The following is an 11,813-nucleotide window of genomic DNA, read 5'->3' as shown; positions in this document are numbered from 1 at the left end:
AGTTGAGACCAAACATGGCCAAATAATTCGATACTCAGCCCCGTAAAGATGGTCCAGTTTGAAAGAAACTATCTCAGGTTCCCTCGAAGTAACCCACCAATATTCACCGAGAGGTTTTTTCATATGAAGAATCTGACCTTGACTGCAAACTTCTCCTTTCGCGGGGCCGAGGCGGTGGCGGTGGTGGTGGTACGAAGCCCGGGACAGCAGCGAAAAATCGATCCACATAACCATTTTCCCCCTGCGGTCGTGTACGCCATCAACCGACCTTGCCCAGCCAGCACCCTTAATCCAGTTCGTCTCGGAGTTTGACCACAAGTAGCCTTGAAGATCGATCGAGTTTTCGATCGACCTGACACTCGACCGAGCGGGCAAGGCCACCCAGCCAGCCAGAGGCCTGTCCCCAGGGTCCAGAGCAGGTCTAGGGGCGTCTCTTCCGTGAAATCGAGGGGGCCGTCCTGTCGAAACCAGGGCCCCTTCCCGAAAAGTAGGGGTTCCAGTCTGCTCTGTATGGCAGTGGCGAGCGGAGGGGGCTACAGGCAACATGGACGTATCTGTAGAGGGTCAGGCCTCCAGCCTGGAAGGTTATTTATTGGTTCATTTCTCCTTCTTTTCTGTCCACTGACAGGCCCAGAGGTTATAGGTTGTCATGCTGCGGTTGTAATAGTGTTGTGACCAGGAATACCCAGTGGTTGTTAGGATATAGTGCCATTTCTCGTGTTTCGGATTCTCGTGAAGACCTGATCGCATTATGGAGCAATATCACCCTTCAAAATGACTGGTCACCAGTCCAGATATTGACCAGTGCCAGGGTGAAGAACGTGGGCATGGGGCTATAGCTGCCCCCTCCCTAAATTACGCGCTGGGGACGCGAAAATAAATATGATGAAAGAGAAGAATGGAAAAATAAAACATTTTGAATTGGAAAGTGTGTCAGAACGATTAGTCAGTGGCTGGAGTCTCTCTCTCTCCCCATGTAATTCCAGCGACCTTAAGCGACCCAGCCAACGGCATTTCTCAACCTAGGTCGTCTGTAGTTAATGTTTATGTGCATATACATAACTGTGGATTTGTTTCTCCATTTGAAGACTCACACTACTATAAGTATTTTTTAATTACCATTTTATTAAAATTTATATAAAAATAACACTATTATCATCATTATTAAAAGTCAGACCCCTTCCAAGTCTTTCCCAGAAAGTTGACCCCTTAGAGATGCCATGACCTCTTGCATGTGACCCGGTGGTATCTCAGCTTCAAGAACACCCCCCTCCTCCTCCTAAGAGAGAGGGAGTGTGAGGGAGAGAAAGAGGAGGAGGAGGAGGAGGAGGAGGAGGAGGAGGAGGAGGAATGGTAGGAAATACTGCGGGTGGGAAGAACCCACCTTGGGGAACTCTGTCAGGTAACGGGAAGTGACGCACACAGAGAGTAGTATTAGTAATCAAGATCCGCCTTTGTAACGGCCCACCTCCAGACGTGATTCGTATTATTATTTCGCGTTGTAGGACGAAGCAGAGACCGAGGAAGGTTGAGGAATATGAATTAGAACCTGCAGAAGGAGGAGGAAGAAGAATGGAGAAGATATAAGGAAGGGGAGAGGAGTGGGGGGGGGGGACGGGCAGAAACGCGTACCTTCCTGTTTTGTCTGTCTGTCAGTCTGTCTCGCATATCAATCGAGTGACTACCACACCGACCTTGGGATCGAGTTGTTGGGGGGGCCACCTCCATCTTCTCCCTCCCTCATCGATCCCCAGTCCCCAACAATCTCCCTCAAAAGCTCCCCAACAAATCTCCCTCACACGGTGACTGATAGATTGGTGGGGGACTCCGCAAGGAATCGATGTTTTCGGTGCAACAAAGACCCTTTTTTAGCACCAGGTGGTAGCACCTGGGGGAGTGTAGTGGTGGTAGCGGTAGCGGGAGTAGTGGTAGGAGTGGTAGGGTAGGAGGAATAGTAGGAGTGGTAGGAATAAGATACCATTCAAATCACGACGGCCTCACCCAAGGTCGCCAACCAATCCAAGTATGCTTCATCATCGCATTTTATTCCACGAGAGAGAGAGAGAGAGAGAGAGAGAGAGAGAGAGAGAGAGAGAGAGAGAGAGAGAGAGAGAGAGAGAATCATTGAACAATGACCCATAGACGATACACTTACTCTGTTAATTCCCGCTTTCTCCCTTCATTTCCCGCAGCCATACGGGACAGGAGATGGTCAGCCAACAGCCTTGGGCGTGTGGGCGTGCTGGTGGTCACGGCCCAGATCCTCGTGGGCGTGATGGGCTGTACCTTGGCCACCTGGTTCTTGATGTGGGCGCCGTCGCTTAGGTTTAGAGAGGTTCCCCATTACGCGGGCGTTCCGGTAAGTCTTTTGGTATTTCTGAGAGAGAGAGAGAGAGAGAGAGAGAGAGAGAGAGAGAGAGAGAGAGAGAGAGAGAGAGAGAGAGAGAGAGTCCCTAAACGGGTGATTCACAGTGCAACCTTTTACTCTCAATTTCCGTTTCAGCGATGAATGACCTTACAGGTCCCATTGTTTGACCTTTGGCCTAAATTCTGTCTTCAATTCTCTCTCTCTCTCTCAGTACTATAACACTAATATATTAATGATTGTTTTCTAAATATTTAAAGACCTATAGAATTATATTCTCTCTCTCTCTAAGGAGGTAGACGTTGTGCTGGTATGAGGCCATTCTCTCTCTCTCTCTCCCAAACATGGCGAATTAGCACTTCTTACGTACACTGCGAAATATTCAACGCCTCAGGATGAGACGATACTGCCGTGTGTGTATTTACACAGGTGCGGGAGGCTTTGGGAGAACAGTGTCTGCCTTATTAACTTTTTAACAAGTTTCTCTTTCACTCTCTCTCTCTCTTTTTTAGTATGCTTCCTCTTGACTGCTTTGTTCTTTGTTTGTGCTTGTGGTACAAGCCTGTATTCACCTTGTTCATTCATAGCTGGGCAGGTGGCGGATACCATCAGTGGTGTCCCTTGTTTGGTACTAATATATAAATAAAAACATCTATGTAAATATATATATATAAATATATATATATATATATTTTTTTTAATTGCCCCTCCTAAAACCTTTTAACTGAATATTTCTCCAATTGTTTCTTCCTCACGAGCTTATAAACATAAACAAAACCTTGACTTTTAAGGCCTGTTTCCTACACCAAGGGTTCCACAACCCTTCGTCAGGTGCTCTAAATACTTAAACCATGCCATGTTCTAGTCTTTGTATATTTGGGCAGGTAAACAGCGAGGAAATTGGAAATTCACGTATTTTAAATCACTTATATTTTTGGCTATTTATCTATTAATATATGCTTTTTAATTTTTGTAATTCCTTTCAAATATTCTGTGGAAGCCTGAATTTCAGGTCAGTGGCCCCCTGTGATGGGCTTGTTCCAAATGAATAGGGTTCTTCTGAATAATAATAATAATAATAATGATAATATGCCTGATGTCCTACAATAATTGATGCAGAATATTATTTATTATCAAACTGTATGTGACTGTCTGTTTTCAAACTAACGAGAAACACCTGATTCTTAAAACAAATCTGTTGGAAATTTTAGCTGCAACCCCTTTCGTTCCTTTTACTGTACCTCCGTTCATATTCTCTTTCTTCCATCTTCCTTTCCTCAACCCTCCCTTAACAATTGTTGCACAGTGCAACTTCAAAAGGTTTTCCCCTTGTTATACCTCTAAAACCTTCTTACCGAATGACCTCACAGACCCCAAAACTTGACGTTAGGCCCTGAATTTTTATTCGATTCCATTCGGCAGAAAACTAATGTTTTTTTTATCCGCAGGTCTTCCTTGCTGGTGTCTGCGGTGCAATCTTAATCAGCTGCTTCCACCGGAGACGACAGCGCTCAGTCGCAAATATAATTAAGGTAAAAAGTTTAGCCACGTATTAAAGAGAGATGGAGAGAGTTGCAAAAATATTTAAGAGACAGCTGAAAGTGTCATGAAGAGAGAGAGAGAGAGAGAGAGAGAGAGAGAGAGAGAGAGAGAGAGAGAGAGAGAGAGAGAGAGAGAGAGAGAGATTGCACCAAGAGTATGTTCACCCTTACACCTGACTGATAAAGGACTTTAGTGTGTTTCAGAATATTTTTATTTCAAAATTATAGCAGTCTTCATTAAGGAACAGTACATAGCCAGTCCCACTTATGTTTAAGAAGTCAACTAGCCTGAAAATACTAAAGAATAACCAGAAATTTTCAGGATAACAGCAGACAACTTGTATTTAATATTTGAGGACCCTGTGGGTCAGGGACTATTGACAGAGTTTGTCAAGCGCAAAGAGGGGGCCACTTAAGGTTCCTTACAGTGGGCATTTTTGTACTCAAGGACACTTTACTTTCTGCATCACACTTTTAAGATGAATCATACATTTTAGGATTTTTGTAAAGAGGTCTAGCTCTTAATTCATATGTTTGTCTTTTATGCGTAGATAAATCACCACCATATGTATGCTGTTTGACTTTTAGTATCTTGCAAGAAGGCAATTAAGGATTTTATTTAGTTATAGAGTACTTTGTATAAAAAGGTTAGCATTTTAACATCACAGATACTATAGTATGATGAAAAAATACTCTTAAAATGTCGTCTTTGTTTGGTCTGTAATTATATTTAGAAAACCTATGAAACAATGTCTGACAATGCTTTCTAAACCGAGGAACTGATAGTGTAACTATATTTACAGGGTGTCCTAGTGGCTTTCTGCTGCATCAGCATCGTCACGTGCCTGTGCGTATGCATCTTCACAGCATTCCATCTCACCTCCCTGGCCATGATGTCCTGCCACACCCAGCATTCTGCCGTTCAGCACCCGTCCTCGGACGGGGCTCCGCCTCTGGGCGAAGGCGTCACCTCTGGCAACTTCCCGAAGCCACAGGTAGAGCCAGTCAGGAGGAACGGTCTTCTCGAAGACCCCAACAGAGACTCCTCGGGTCACAACGCCCTTTCCAACGAGTACAGCGCTTACGACGACGAGGACGACTTGGAGGGCAGCGGTTACGTGGGGAAGGCTGTCTACGGAGACGAGGAATACCCAGACGAGAGCGCCCTCGAGTTCGAGACCGTGACGCTCGACAGCGTTCGGGTTTCTCTGGAGAGCGAGGTCCTCCTGAACGTGACCTCCTGCGCCTGCGAGAACCAGGATGCCGGGCGTGTGAGGTCCATGACCTATCCTGGACTCTCTTGCCTCGAAGTCAACAACATCCTGCCCGTTCTCTTTGTAGCCTCCTGTGTGGTGAACGCTGTGGGGGCAATGCTCTCCGCTTTGATCCTCTACTTGCTGTGGTCTTTCAGGAACAGTTTCTACGGCCCGGCCAAGCCCCACGAAACCAGGCCCTTCATATTCACCAGCAATTTCAAAAAGAGGCCGAAGGAGACGAACGGCTCTGGCCCTGAAGCGACAAACGGTAATTCGAGGGTCAGTTGACGAAGATGACGATAAACTTAAGACTTTATACTTATATTAAAATGCACCAATGGTTCTAACAGACTTAGAGCTGCTTCGATAGAGGCCTTCTTTCAGCCACTGGGGGTGCCTTTATCCACGAAGAGCGAAAGATACCAGAGGCTGGCTTTAGATTTTGTACCTCAACAGACTTACTAAGAAATCAACAACGGTATACCAAAAACCTTTGAAAAGGTGACTGTACAGACTCACTTTTATTTCTTCATTAGTAGTAACAATAGAATCTTGTGATGAAAACTTAATAAAAACTAATACGCGTCAAACACCTAATTACGGCAGGTAAGGTTGGCCAACTTCGTGACACGAACAGGTGTAAGGAAGGTTTTGTTAGTGTGGCCCGAGTTCCTCAAGAAAATATAGCTCGTGCTTTGTGAAGTGATGAACAGAAAGACCTTTGACTTCCCTCAATGAAAACTGATGCTGAAAAGCAAGGCCGTGATAGGAACCGCTTGTCTGCAACTGGCCGTCGCGGTGTCACATCGTTATCGAAGACGTTAAAAGTGTGCCAAAAATAATATAGTTTCGGATTTCCATTTCTGTTAGAATGCGCCGTTGTGATGGAGGTTCTTCTAGGGACTCTGCAATGTTGTAGTGTGTCGTGCTCTTTGCAACACAGGGATCTGAGTATGTGATAGTCTACAGTACCGGGATAAGAGAAAGACTGGAAACTCTAATTACCATAGAAGTAAGACTGGAATAATCCTATTTTAAATGATGAATCTTTTCAGTAAAATTCCACTGGGCGTTTTAATCACAAATCTCTAACCTTTTACCCAATAATTGGTGAGTGCTGAGACAGTACTTCATCTCATTTGATTCTGAAATCCACATTGAATAGAAGACTTCCTCTGTGCTTCATCTTTTTGGGAGATACATGAAGCATTTAGCATGTCTATTTTTAGACTAAAATACTAGAAATTCAAACGAAGCGAAACTTGCTGCATAATGCCAACATATCACATGTTGCATTAATAAAAATCTTCCAATTACACATGCCCTTACAACCTTATTCTTGTGAATAAATTCTGAATGTTTTACAAGCAGATCAGTCAAATGTTGACTGCTTTCCCCAAGCAACAAAGCAGTGGTCACTACTGCAACCTCATGGACACTAGCCTTAGCCAAACCTCCTACGGGAAACTACTACATCAGCAAATGGTCCCTTCATAGGAGGTCTGACAGAAGTTCAGGAAACCAGTGAACAAGTATATTAGCCACAGTCGAAACATTCCCCACGGGGAAAAGAACCATTGTTGATTATTTTTCTCCAATGAAGTGCCTCCATGTTGAACGGACCTTCTGCCTGCAAACGCAAGAGGTGAGGAATTGTGTAAGTTGCAGGAAGAATTTCTCCAAAGTTGAAGCTAAAAGATGCTGTGTTGTTCTCAAACTCTGCAACAATTCCTTTGCTTGTGGCAAAGAGTTACCTTGTCCAGGAACTGGACAGTTATGCCAAATTGCAGTTACCTGTCACTGCATATTTGTGAAGATGATGAGTGCACAACAATTATGATGTCCCTAAACGTCCCTAGATGTTATTGCTAAAAATGTTAATGCAGAAACAACACTTATTATTTTGCAGTAGTTTAGACAGTCCCAGGCATGGCCTGAAAAGAATGTGTGGCACAAAAACAATGACAACAATACCAAGAATGCAAGAACTCTTGGAGAACAAACTAACTTCAAACAACCCTGATAAAACCACAATGAAACATGATCTTTTAAGCTGTAAAATCAATAAATATACTCAAGATAATGCACAGCACAGTTATTGTAATACATAATTCGAAAAATCCCACCAACAATTTGACACAAAGGATGAAACGACTCTAAGCCCCTTTGCTTTGAAAGAAAGTTTGCTTGCCACTGCTTTCCTGGTTCAATCAGCTAAAGCACTGGTAAAACAATAAAGAGGTTTGTCAGTTACATGAGCACACCGCTAACACAAACGAAAATATGAAACAAAAATTATGAAAATAAACTTAGGGCAATTCTGCCTGTCCACTGAAATGCGACAACCAAATTAACTGAAGAAATATTGCTGCACCCTTGGAATAATACATTTCTTCTTGTATGGAACTTTCAATAAATGTAATTTCCTTACAGAACTGACCTAGGTAACCTCAAAAGGGACTTCTATCAATCGGAGCAAATGATTCTCCAGCACTGCGAGTCAGGTAAAAGTTAAAGTTGGGAAGAATCAACATTTATTTTTGTTCGATATCCACGTGCATTCTGGCCGTACAGATGTCATGGGAATGCAATAAAGTTTTTTCATTACATAAGCAACAAACCTAAGTACAGGCTTTCATTCACAACAGCAGTAATTTAATACTAATGGGTTTCAAAACCAGCGGTTGGTGAAATGAATGCGAACCCACATTCAAGACCAGTAAAATAAGACGTCACATTCCATTGTCACGTAATAAAGCGCCTTCTGCCATTCTGCAAGCACCGGAGGGCAAAGTACGGACCAGACAAAAGATCCTAACGTAACTTCCTCGCTCCTAATTGCGAAACAAAAGAGTGAACGGGACAGAGGAAGCTCTTACTCCAGGAAACAATCACCCTGTCAGGAAGGGTCCATTGGGCTGTGCCCCCTTGCTAAAGGGTCAAAAGATTAGCACTGTAGTATTGAGATTCTGCATTAATGTCAGAATCAATTGAGATTCTGCATTAATGTCAGAATCAACTTCAGGATAACCGTTAGAAACATTTCGAATGGCAAAGAGAATTTGGAATTAAACTGACAGATTTTATAGACCATAACGATAGCTATAATATTACAACTACGATTATTATTACTTGCCAAAATACAACCTTTAGCTGGAGATGCTACAAGCCCTTGTGTTCAAATCAGAAAAAGAAGAAATGTGGATAAACAAATGAGATAATAATTAAAGCAATGAAACAGACATTCTCTTTATTCTGGTCTATTATTATTCATGGAATAAGTTACAATGTACAAAGTCACCTATTGCTCAACAGTGTTTCACTATGGTACAAAAAGAGAATATGTGAGAAGCTGATTTAATGTGTTAATAATGAGAACACAGTACTATTATATACATCGCATTAACTTTACGTACCAGACGTCTACCTTACAACCTTCAATCCCTTACATCAAAGGCTTGCCCTGGAGGTATCGACGATTCCACACGTACGCCGTTGCGATGCTTAGACTGTGCCTGTGAAAAAATGAACCTGTATGAAGATTTGACTCGCTGGTACATACATTGAAATGTACAGCTTTATCAATGACACTCAGTAATTGGCAGGGTACACATTGTCATACGTGGCTTACTCCCTCCACCTCTTTATCGGCAATGCAGCAGACTCTGAAGAATTACTACATAGTCTTTGATCCCTGAAGAAGCATGTGTCTTGAGGCAAGGTTTGAAATATACACTTTTAATCTAAGAGATGGTAATTCCACTGTAAAGCTTAATGATGCTACAAAACAATGTACAGCCCAGTACATCTTTTCTATAGCTGAAACATACACATATGTGCAAACCCTGATTTACATGTGACCAATTCAGACATGATGAAATTACTCCAACAAGGATTTTCCTTCACCCCTTCTCATTACATGTCTAAACCATCTCAGTTTGTTCCCTGGTCCACAGAATGATCCTCCCACACATTTTGGCAAAACATTTTACCCTAATATCAACCATTACAACTAAGAAGTGTATCATGAGTATGACAGAAATTTCTGACAAAATAGGAAAAGAAAAAGCACTGAGCTTACCATGTGAACACTTACGAAAGATGCTCATCGTGCAACGTGACACAGGTCTGTCCCCCCTGTCCACTGCGTCAACGCAAATTGGTGCCGTACCAGTCATCCGAGACATTCTTTCAACATCCCTGCAGATAAAACATTGGAGTGACCATTACATGATGGATGAATTCTCTTAAAATGGAATTGTCCTTGGGTAACTTTGCAACCTGAAACACTGCTGGTGATTTTAAATTTTAGAGAGAGCATGGAATACCTTGAAAGAAAATTTAACAAGAAATTATTTATTTAGAGAGAACAAACCCTTTATGCTAATCTTGGAAGACTTTGAACATGAAATGTAATGTCTCTTGTAGCTATCTTGAAACTTCTTTTTGAATATGAAAAGGTTTACTACGCATGCAAACAAATCACAATATTGTGTCCACTCAAAGATCAAAGAATGAGGTTGAGATAAACAGAACCCAACATGGAGATAAACAGAACCCAACATGGAAATAAACAACAGACATGAATAGTACGATGTAAAACGCAGAAAGGAGAAGTCTTTCCATACTTGTTAACTGGCTGCGTGAGAACATAGGGACTTGAGACGTCTGCTCACCTAGTTCAAAGGAGTCATGGTTACAAACTGTTAATTCAAAGGAGTCATGGTTACAAACTGTTAAAGGTTCCTACCACAGACAAGACTCATTCTGAGGTTATGGGAGGGAGATGGTTTATGTTAGAGGTTAAACAACAATGAAAAAAGAACAGGTTAGAATTAAAAAGGAAAATCCAGTGCAGCTGGAGGTCTCAGTGAAAATCTTCAGCATATTTTTACGGCGCACGGCAAGGAGTATCTCTTAAAGGAATGACAGAAATGGTAGTATGGTGCTCTACCAAATAGTTCCTTTTGATTCTATCCACACTCAACAGTATATTCCTTGACAACTTTACTGCTCTTTCCCTGCCCTCTAAAATTCTGTGCATTCCTCACTTTGGGTTCCTGGTATGTTGTAAAAAATGCAAGAACAACATTCCACACAAGTTTAAGGCCAAAACGGCCGTAATAGTAAATGGTTTGCAAACACATCTGACTCAAAACATTCAATACTTGTTTGCAGGAAAGTTGGGCATTTATGTGGTTTTTGTATACTAGAGTGAAGCATCTTGCATGCAAATTGTTTATGCAATAGAAAGATTCTCTTTTCTCATTAAAAAAAAAAAATTGTAAGAAAGCAGAAGCAGTAACAGGTACACACAAATATACTCATTTTCCCAGAATGACTCAAGAAATAAGAAACAAAATACTGCACCTGAATGTGAATAGCAACGATCCTTTTGAAGGGAGCCCCGTTCTCCATCTTCTGTACAACTGTGGTCAACTCCACGACCCCGCCAAGCTGGCCTTGGCATTTCTTTGCTTTCTGGAAACCCATCCTCGGTCGACAAGTATCGCCAGGCTGTCGATGAGAAAACAGTAAATTATCTGGTCTAATTTCTAAATATTTCAGTGTAAAGCAAAATGTAAAACAATTATTGGGAGAGGGTTGAGGACAGTAAGGTGGAAGAAAGAGAATATGAACAGAGGTACAGGGAAAGAAACGAAAGGTGTTGCCGTTAGGGGCTGAAGGGACTCTGCAACGAACCTTCAGCAATGCCTATTGTGCACCGACAGCGAGTCTGTGCAATATGAAGATTTTTGTCTGCTATATCTTGTCCCACTGAAGGGCAGCATTTGCTGACATACATACGCCCTCTTGTACTCTTGCGATGTTCTCAATATTCCTTTGCATCGTTTCTCTTTGAACTGCTCTATATCTGCCTTGTGTACCTCGGTATAAGCCCTTGACCTGAAACAAAAAATGTTACAGTATGAAAAACAATATTCATTTTATTTGTAACAATATGAAAAAGAAATAAGTAAAATATATATTGCTTAACTTTCATTTACTCATTGCTTACCCTTGTACATAGCAAACAAAAAATTACAATTTTCAAAGTAAATTGTATTTTTCCTAACTATACAAACCCGAGGTCATTTACATTAGGAATTACTTTCAGGCGTAGGCTGGAAACAGCCATTGAACTTCAAACAAGGTGGTTGGGCAGTTAACTACCATCTGGGAGGGGAGGTGGGGCGGGGGGTACTGCCTGCCCAGATGTAAGCATTCCAATTTGCCTTTCGGCCCAGGTTTCAGATCGAGGGGTGGCATAAGGTGGGCATGAAATGTAATGTAAAGGACCTCAGGTTTGTATAGTTGGGAAAAATACAATTTACTTTTAAAAATTGATTCGTTCCGACACGATATACAAACCGTCAGTCCTTTGCATTAGGAAGACTCACTGGTTGGAGGGAGGAATCTGAGTGAGTCTCTATGAACTGACTGGAGTTCACCACCTTGTCTTCCCTTCCTGGTCGACAGAGCGAGGAAGGGATAGCTGCCTCTGACAAGATGATCGGGTTGTAAGAAACGCGAGATCAATTGTCAGACTTCTGGGTCCCTTTGCATGAAAGAGGAATCGTCAGTTCATGCACAGTAGGCTAGGATGAACTTGGAGTTGGTGACAATAAGGCAATCACAAGCATTGGGTTT

At 42.2% G+C, this 11,813-nt stretch overlaps 1 protein-coding gene and 1 long non-coding RNA gene across 7 annotated transcripts in view; one reads left to right on the top strand and one right to left on the bottom strand.

Annotated features, from left to right (window-relative positions):
* LOC136856358 (uncharacterized) overlaps positions 1-6,227 on the top strand; it is a 19,150-nt gene extending 12,923 nt beyond the window's left edge. For 3 of the 4 annotated variants that reach the window (XM_067134144.1, XM_067134141.1, XM_067134143.1), the window contains exons 5-7: positions 2,193-2,359; positions 3,814-3,897; positions 4,710-6,227. In XM_067134144.1, coding sequence (XP_066990245.1) covers positions 2,193-2,359; positions 3,814-3,897; positions 4,710-5,450 — 992 coding nt within the window. In that variant the 3' untranslated portion in view covers positions 5,451-6,227. Of the gene's footprint in view, positions 1-443; positions 585-2,192; positions 2,360-3,813; positions 3,898-4,709 lie in introns of those variants that run through there. The other variant, XM_067134140.1, reaches the window with a different exon arrangement.
* A 2,171-nt stretch (positions 6,228-8,398) lies between these two features.
* The window catches only part of LOC136856361 (uncharacterized), an 82,951-nt gene continuing 79,536 nt past the window's right edge, over positions 8,399-11,813 (bottom strand). For 2 of the 3 annotated variants that reach the window (XR_010858318.1, XR_010858319.1), the window contains 4 exons: positions 10,866-11,069; positions 10,533-10,679; positions 9,244-9,362; positions 8,399-8,677 (listed from right to left, as the gene is read on the bottom strand). This is a non-coding gene — a long non-coding RNA (uncharacterized lncRNA). The remainder of the gene's footprint in view (positions 8,678-9,243; positions 9,363-10,532; positions 10,680-10,865; positions 11,070-11,813) is intronic. The other variant, XR_010858320.1, reaches the window with a different exon arrangement.

Source organism: Macrobrachium rosenbergii, chromosome 35 (genome assembly GCF_040412425.1).
Source record: "Macrobrachium rosenbergii isolate ZJJX-2024 chromosome 35, ASM4041242v1, whole genome shotgun sequence".
NCBI lineage: Eukaryota > Metazoa > Arthropoda > Malacostraca > Decapoda > Palaemonidae > Macrobrachium > Macrobrachium rosenbergii.
Note: the sequence above shows the minus strand (reverse complement) of the source record. Positions and strands in the feature narration are given on the sequence as shown.